Below are 8,290 nucleotides of genomic sequence, written 5' to 3' on the forward strand. Positions count from 1 at the left end.
GCTTTTATCCTCCCCCCCCCTTTCAGATATTACCTTGGTATAGGTGTATTTGTTTATTTACTATGATAGGTCCTTTTGATGTGGGTTTCATTTATGTCAAACACTGCCTAACATTGATATTCATTGATTACACGAAAAATAGTTTTAATCAATTATATCTATGTAATGATCCTGAATATAATTTAGAATTGTTTTCAAGACTGTCAGAAATATTTGTGATATGTGTTGTAAAATACTCAACAGATGGCACCGCAATGAAGAAGTTTTGTTATTCAGAAGGAATTATCATTGGTTTTTTTAGAGGTATCCACTTAACTTACGAACAATAAGAAGTTTTGAAACAGCTATTGGTGGAATAATATATTTATTTTTGTACAACGTTTCGTCTCTAATGGTGTTACTCTCACTGTTATATAACGAGTTGAAACGTTTTATAGAAATCTATTATCCTAAAAATAGGTGTTTCAAAATTTCATATTATATATTCGTACGGAATTTCCTACTGGACCTTACTTGTTTGATAAAAACAACTGGGTTTATTATAATTTTTATATTCACATAAGGTATATTTTTTATATAAACACGACTTCATAGATGACAGAGTGGATAATTAAACTTTTTCAATACAGACTGTAATTATGTCCTGCTTGCTGTAATGCAGCAATTAAAATTTAAATTGGCTTATTTTTTCCTCTCTGTAAAATTTGAATAAAGTCGCTGTTATTATTAAGATATTTTGGAAACTTATCTTGAGATATGTCATTGCCATCTACGATCCTTTTTGTAGCCTGTGGCTTTTACATATGTAAACTTTAGTTATAAGATGATATTGGTGAAAACGAATCGCTGTTAAATTTATCTTATATGTTTATCAGTTGTATGGCTTGCAATGAAAGTTGTAATATTAAGAGTGTCTATAGATGGAATCTCCACGGAGCAAATCTTCGTATATTTTTTGGGGGGGGGGACTGATAGAAAGAAAAGGGGGAGACAGAAATGTGAGTTGGTTACTGGTAGTTTAATTTTCTTAAGTTATACCACAGATAAAAGATATTTGTAGATATCGGAAAGTGTGTTAAATTCCTTCGTATTTTCTAAAATGCTTAGTTTAATGTAGTGTTAAAAGTTAATATAAATGCTTAGTTTAATGCATTGTTTTAACATTGTACCAATTCTACTCACCGGAAGCCTCAGTAGTAACCGTTATATCTAAATAATGGCTATCCCTTAAACCTGATACGCCATTTTCTGCAAATATCTGAAATCTGTACGTTGTTACAGGATTTAGGCCTGAGATTGTAATTTTCGTACTGTTGAAGCCTTCTTGACCAGGAACGTAAGAGACAGCGTTGCCACAAGCATCGCATATTACTCTGTAGTTTGTATCTGTCCGTCCACCTAAGTACTTTGGTGTCTGCCAAACCAATATAACAGTAGATTGGTCTACAAAGTTGACCGTCAGATTCCGAGGCGCCGAAGGTGGTTCTATAAGCATAAATAAATAAATACACAAAGATAAATCAGAAGTTAATGAAAGTTAAAAATAAGGACAAATAATCAGAGGTTAGGTTATTTTTCTTTGTATAGGAGATGTTCAAGTATTACATCATCATACCATCATGAACCACCACCATCAGAAATATGACCACCTAACCGGCTATCACCTCATCAGTAATACACACACATATATACTTTATTTGTTACAGTGATAGTGAAACAGAAATTGTTTGGTGCTCATTTTCTGAAATATTTATCCCATACTCAGCCCTTTTCATCGTCCGCTATATAATTCTTATAGTTTTAGTACCGAGATTTTAAACTGATTTATATTTAGGTCTTAACGATATATGAGACATTAGAAAATTACATCTTGATAATACGTATTCCTGCAACACCGATAATAACACGTATCTAATATTAGTTATCTTTCTGCAACATCAGTAATTTGCTTGTTTGTTGTTAAGCGAAGAGTTGTACAATGGATTATTCGTGCTGTGCCCACCGTGGGAGTCGAACTCTATGTTTACACCGACAATAAGACGATTCTAATCTTATACCTCAGAATACGTATCATCACGCTTACCTTTACTAAGACTTGTGCCTGTTTGTCTGCCCTTAACGAAAAGTTTCTAACTTCCCAACTTCTGATCATGAAACTTTGCCATTTCAGATTTCAATAGTGGAGGAGGAGGGAAGGGGGAACTTTATTGTTGGTAAAGGGGCTGGATGGACGCTCTTAGGTTTTTAAAGGTTAAAGAATAAAAATCAGCATCTTGGAAGCATTTGATCTTATTATTTCCTATATTATTGAATAACCATTCAAATAGCTAATTACACATTTATATACATGTATTGTTTTTTTAAATTAACAAATGGTATGAAACACAAGGGGGCAACTGCCTTCCTGCAGGACCCTGCATAGAGGAATTCTAAATCCTTTTACTTTATTCATTTTTCATTTTTAACGCTGACGAATGGCTTGTGAAAACAACGAAATAAATGCCGAGTCTAGTGCGGGTACCTTTGCTACTACACTACAAACAAGATAAGGACGTTAACGTATTGCTGCTGTACGCTATAGTTAGTACTGTCAATATTTATAACACTGAAACAAAGGATGTTTATTGTTATTATCAGGTGGAGAATAATAAAACGTTACTTGAAATATCAGATATTTTAGTATCAACCAGGTATTATGAAGAAACAAAAAAAAACTGTACAAATTAGGGATATTGTACAGGAACTTTTCTAAAATATATTACTGATGTATTTGGCTTACCTTTTGAAAAATGTTTTTGTTTGTTGAATTTTGCTACTCGAGGGTTGTCTGCGCTTGCCGTCCCTAATTTAGAAATGATAAATTAAAGAGAAGGCAGCTAGTCAACACCACCCACCGCCAACTCTAGAGATACTCTAATCGAAAAGTGGGATTGTCTGTTACATTATATCGATCCCACGGCTGAAAGGGCGAGCACGTTCGTTGACGGGATTCGAACCCACGACTATAGCTCCCTAACCATCAGACTATTGACAAATATGACAACTATAGTTTTTACAAAATTTCAATTTAGCCCAGCGAAATTTCAAAAATCACAAATACACTAACATAATACTACGAATAATGGTATAGAAACTATTAACTACAAACCCCAGCCAAAGCTCTAATGTGGTTTTTGGCACTCGTAAACGGCTAGTTATCCTATGAAACTTGTTGATAAGAAATGCAGTATTTAAAACTTGAAAACTTCCCTCCACGTAATAAATAATATGTAAATATCTTTGCAAATTCATTTCAATAAAATTATTAGTTGAGATGAATACACTTATGTTATTCTAAAATTTAAACTAGTGATGGATAACTACATGATTATTATGCTTTATTTTAATAATTTGATTGAGTTTGCCATACCTGAAGTCCTGCAGTGCTTGAGGCCTAAATTTTTGAGTTACTCGCCATAGAGAGAATGAGATTCTTAATTTTTTGGAAACTTTCGGAAAGCAGTAAAGTTTTTTGTTTGTCTTTTCTAAATTTCGAACCTAAAGATTTACAGGGTTGCAAGCAACAATATTTAGTTGTTATCTCAGAACTTGTTCCGATTGAAACTTCCACCGGCTTGGTGGACAAACAGACATACGCTTAACCTACGCTGCCATTACTGTTCTTATCTTAATATTAATTCTAAAACGTTCCTTTAGATGTCGCCTCTTATGCTTTGCGTTTCCTAATTTGAAAATTAAAACTGATGATTAGTCCTAACAGTAACACGCAGATAGAATATGTAATACTTTTCACTTGCTTTTTCAGTGATTTTTAGCATTTTTTTAAAACTGATTTAATCTTGATTGTGCTCACTCCTTTGTACATTTTATGAATATATTTTCCGTATAAAATCTTTTCTAAACTGATAGATGTAAATTTATCTGATGGTTTACAAATAATAACAGGATAACAAGATTATTAAAAATAGTTAATTTAAAAAGGGGAAAATAGAGATATTCAAAACACTATAGAAACAAGATAGGTAGCTTAAAGTGAGAATGCAATCGCCAACGTAGTAAACAAATAGGCTTAAGATTTGATACATAGTGTTAACATTATTTACTCAAGCTATAAATCCCAATATTTATGACAATTTTACGTTTAGTAATATTGCCCAGATTTTATTACAATACTCACAGCCATTTTTGCAGTAGACTGGCGGGAAAGTATTAAATGATAATAAAGAATAACAAATGGGCAATCCCTATTATGAACCTCTACCATGGTTCATGATAACATTTTATTTGTTGTTAAGCGCACAGCTACAAAAAGGGATATCGAAAACCGATCTTTTGCGTTAGCTCTCAACCTTACTCTTGAGCCACTAGGGGCAAATAATAAAAATAAATGAAAAGGAACTATATTAAAAATACATATTTGAACTACGGACATTCAAAGTTGCAAATGACAATTACTATGAATTTCTTCACGTAAGTAACGCACTGAAACTGTTTAGATCCAGCAAAAAAAAGAAAAGAAATGTTAAATTACTGTTAGATGTAAAGTGTTATCTTAACATAAACAAAAATATTTTGCAAATCGGACAAAAGTTTAAGAAACACACACATTTCAAGAAAATGAGAGCTTTTTTTTGGTTCAGTTAAGTAAGAGTGTACTTTTTAATTACGCATTATTACTGATGTAGTTTTCTCAGTTAGCTAGCATCATAGGCAATTTATTATTCCTTCCTGGATCTCTCCAGTATGTAATATTACATAAATAAAACCATATGTACCAAATATAATCACTATTATCTCGTAGTAACATAAACTCTGCATTATTACTTACGTGTACATGGCATGCCTTTGGGATCTTTCGATGCTCTATGATAATTTTCATCACAACGACATTCGATTGAGCCCTTATAGGGGGCGCTGCTGTGAGCTGGACAAGGAGCACACTTCTCATCTCCCACAGTGGACTTAAAGGTTGCTTTTGGACAAACTAGAGATAGATATATGAAATTATTTACCTACTCTTTTTCTTTTTTTCCACCTACAGACAAACCAACTCACTCAAAATTATATATAATGTGTATTATACAATTTAGTGTCAGTTCAAACCTAACTACGTATATACAAAAACAAACAAACTAGGAATCTCTGCTTATTAACATCAACATTATTATATACATGATGGGATGTCTTCTATTAAACTATGTTAATAGGCTAAATATTTTTGTAATAATATTGATGTATCTTTAAAATATCCCGTAAGGAAAAGTCACCGGCACGCAGAGCGAAGTACAGTTAAAGCGAAGACCTCAAACAAGCACGCTAGTTCATGTAGCTAATGCAAGGAATAAATCATTACGTCTAACACTAGGAAACAAACGGTTAATTCCAAACCATACAATTATTTATCATCCTACCTGGAATTAGAGATTTCATTGAATGAATGTTTATTCTTTCACGTCATAAAGAAAAACGCACGCAAAAGCACTTAAAAATCATTACTATTATTACAGTTATAACACTTTACGAATAAAAGTATACATTTATTTTGCATTCCACGAATCTCGTATCTGCTCTCCAGCGAAACATGATGAATGTCCTGGTTATAAAATGATCCATTTCAAAGGACTGTATAAAATCTTTCATCTGGCAAGTTCAAGGGACCATCTCAAAGTACTCTATACATTTCTTCAAGTTTCTGTACGTAATGAATTACATATAAAACAGCGATATATACTACAGAGAGTCGATTTAGAAATGTTAATCACAATTTCTAAAACTTGGGATGTCACACAAAATCTACTGATAATTAACTTCTTTAATGTTGAACTTTATATACGTGAAAAAATTACACAAATTATACTTTTAATGGCTTTTAAAACAAGCCTTTAATAGTTAGTAAACCTTCTTGCCGAAACTGTGTGCGCGACTATGTCACACAGAACAGTCAATTTCAGTTCCGACAGATATTCAGAGCACGTGAATTATACGTATTTCGGCACTGTTTTCAAGTCAACTTATTATAGAGAACAAAATCTAACAGTGTATAGTTTTATGTCCAAAAACATACAATTGGTCTGTCTACCTATTTATGTTTGTAAAAGTAGTCAGTCATTTTTTTATCGAAACTAATACACTCGTTCTGGTATTGATTTGTTTGTTTGTTTTGGATTCCGCGCAAACATACTCGCGCTAGCTGTCCATAATTCTAAAGTAACAGACTAGGGGAATGCAGCTAGTCAATATCACCCACCGCCAACTCTTGGACCGCTCTTGTCAGACCGAATAGCGGGATTTGACTCTCACTCTTATAACACACTTATGGCTTCAAACTGCGGATCGCGATTTTTTTATTTTATTTTTTGCTTTAAATGGATGCAAACCACGGAACCTCGGTTTCACAGTCCGGTACGTTAACCACTGGGACCGTTTTGGACTTGAAAATGTGTAAAGACATATATATAAACACACATATGCATACATACATAAACAACGTTATGTCATAACAATTACCGATCGCCTAGTTGAACAATAAACTATGGGGGTACAAGGTTATATGCCCCCCAGTGGTACAACGGTATGTCTGCGGACTTACAACGCTAGAATCCGGGTTTCGATACCCGTGGTGGGCAGAGCACAGATAGCCCATTGTGTAGCTTTGTGCTTAATTACAAACAAACAAAACAATGTTATATTACGCATCTAGGAAACTTAGCAGTTCTTTCCTTCTTAATTTCCGGCTCTCTTGCTTTCCTTACAACCCTGAAGAAAATAGCTCGGAGCCCTTTAGATAGAAGGTGTTAGCATCTGAATCAGTGTTCGAACTAGTTGTAGCCTGCATACATTCCCAGACAATCTGTGACAGATGTGTCACTGCTAAGATAATAGAAGCTCTCCTAATAGGTATTTCCCAGCCTGTAACCATTTCTCTTGCTGGAATTCAAAATACAACGTTCATCAATCTCGCTATATGCGGATCAACGTCTTTACCGGTTGCTATGGAAACCATGATGGGAAAGCTGAACAATGCTTGAAGGAAGACTTGCACTCTCTTCGCAGATTTGGGGAATGAACTCGCCGTACACATCGATCAAATATATATACACAAGCATACACACACACTTTACAATCACTATGGAACTCGGAAATATACAGAGACACCCGTTTTACAACTGTATATATAACAGGCATAAGCATAAGGATTCGTGCAAAATATTAATACTAAGCATGTAAAAAACATTTTATGAAGGATAAAATCATATCGTACGCAAATTAATGAATAAAATGTAAAAAAAAAAAAAGTGGTTACCATTTTCGCCTTCTTTAGGTCCTAGTGAAGGTTGTTAACCGAAACATTGACCACTTAAGTATTTTTTCCATATAACGACTTTTAACTATTTCTTTAAATTTACAGAGTTTATCACACTCTAGCTGCACTGTTTTTTTATCTCTGCTGTTCGTGTTACTGAACACATATACTAGATTTACTTCCGCAAGGGCAACGAAAGTGTTATCAATAGTAAATAAAACCAAAATTAAGAGTAACACATATCTTTATTTCTTGCTTTTCAAATTCATATGCTGTGTTGTAGACTACAGAGTGCATAATTCTTCTCGTGATTCATGGTATGTACACGTTTTACTGACATCAGTAAATGTGACGTCATTTCAGTGTCTACTGACTAACTGACAGACAACATATAGTGGTGCGATGGTTAAAACAGCTGACTCCTCCAGGTGACCTTCGGCCCCCTTTCGGGGAAATTGTTTACAAACACATAATTAAAAACTAAAAGAAATAGTTAAATTTCAAGATCAAGTCACAATAAAGCCGGTAAACTTCCTGATAATCTGAATTCTTTATATGCTTTTTCGCTATTCTTTAAGTCTGGTTTTCTTTAGATAATCTAATCCAATATGTTTTATGATCTCGTGATCCCCTAAAATAGCCTTGCAACCCCCAGATTGAAAAAAACTGATCTAATCCTGAGATATACTTTAAGGAAACGACTACTAGAGATGATTAATTAAACCAACAAACACAGAACTATCTTACCATCAACAAAAAGGATTAATGAAACCAACAAACATCGGAACTATGTTACCATCAACAAAAAGGATTAATTAAACCAACAAACAAAGAACTATGTTACCATCAACAAAAAGGATTAATTAAACCAACAAACACAGAACTATGTTACCATCAACAAAAAGGATTAATTAAACCAACAAACACAGAACTATGTTACCATCAACAAAAAGGATTAATGAAACCAGCAAACACAGAACTATGTTA

The 8,290-nt window shown here is 33.6% G+C and overlaps 1 protein-coding gene across 1 annotated transcript in view; it reads right to left on the bottom strand.

Annotated features, from left to right (window-relative positions):
* The window catches only part of LOC106469904 (ephrin type-A receptor 5-like), a gene marked incomplete at its 5' end in the record, with an annotated part of 28,419 nt that extends 21,492 nt beyond the window's left edge, over positions 1 to 6,927 (bottom strand). Inside the window, 3 exons of the mRNA XM_022398480.1 lie at positions 1,183 to 1,485; positions 4,829 to 4,984; positions 6,838 to 6,927. Coding sequence (XP_022254188.1) covers positions 1,183 to 1,485; positions 4,829 to 4,984; positions 6,838 to 6,927 — 549 coding nt within the window. The remainder of the gene's footprint in view (positions 1 to 1,182; positions 1,486 to 4,828; positions 4,985 to 6,837) is intronic.
* Between the last annotated feature and the right edge of the window lie 1,363 nt (positions 6,928 to 8,290).

Source organism: Limulus polyphemus, unplaced genomic scaffold, assembly GCF_000517525.1.
Source record: "Limulus polyphemus unplaced genomic scaffold, Limulus_polyphemus-2.1.2 Scaffold3719, whole genome shotgun sequence".
NCBI classification, from domain to species: Eukaryota; Metazoa; Arthropoda; class Merostomata; order Xiphosura; family Limulidae; genus Limulus; species Limulus polyphemus.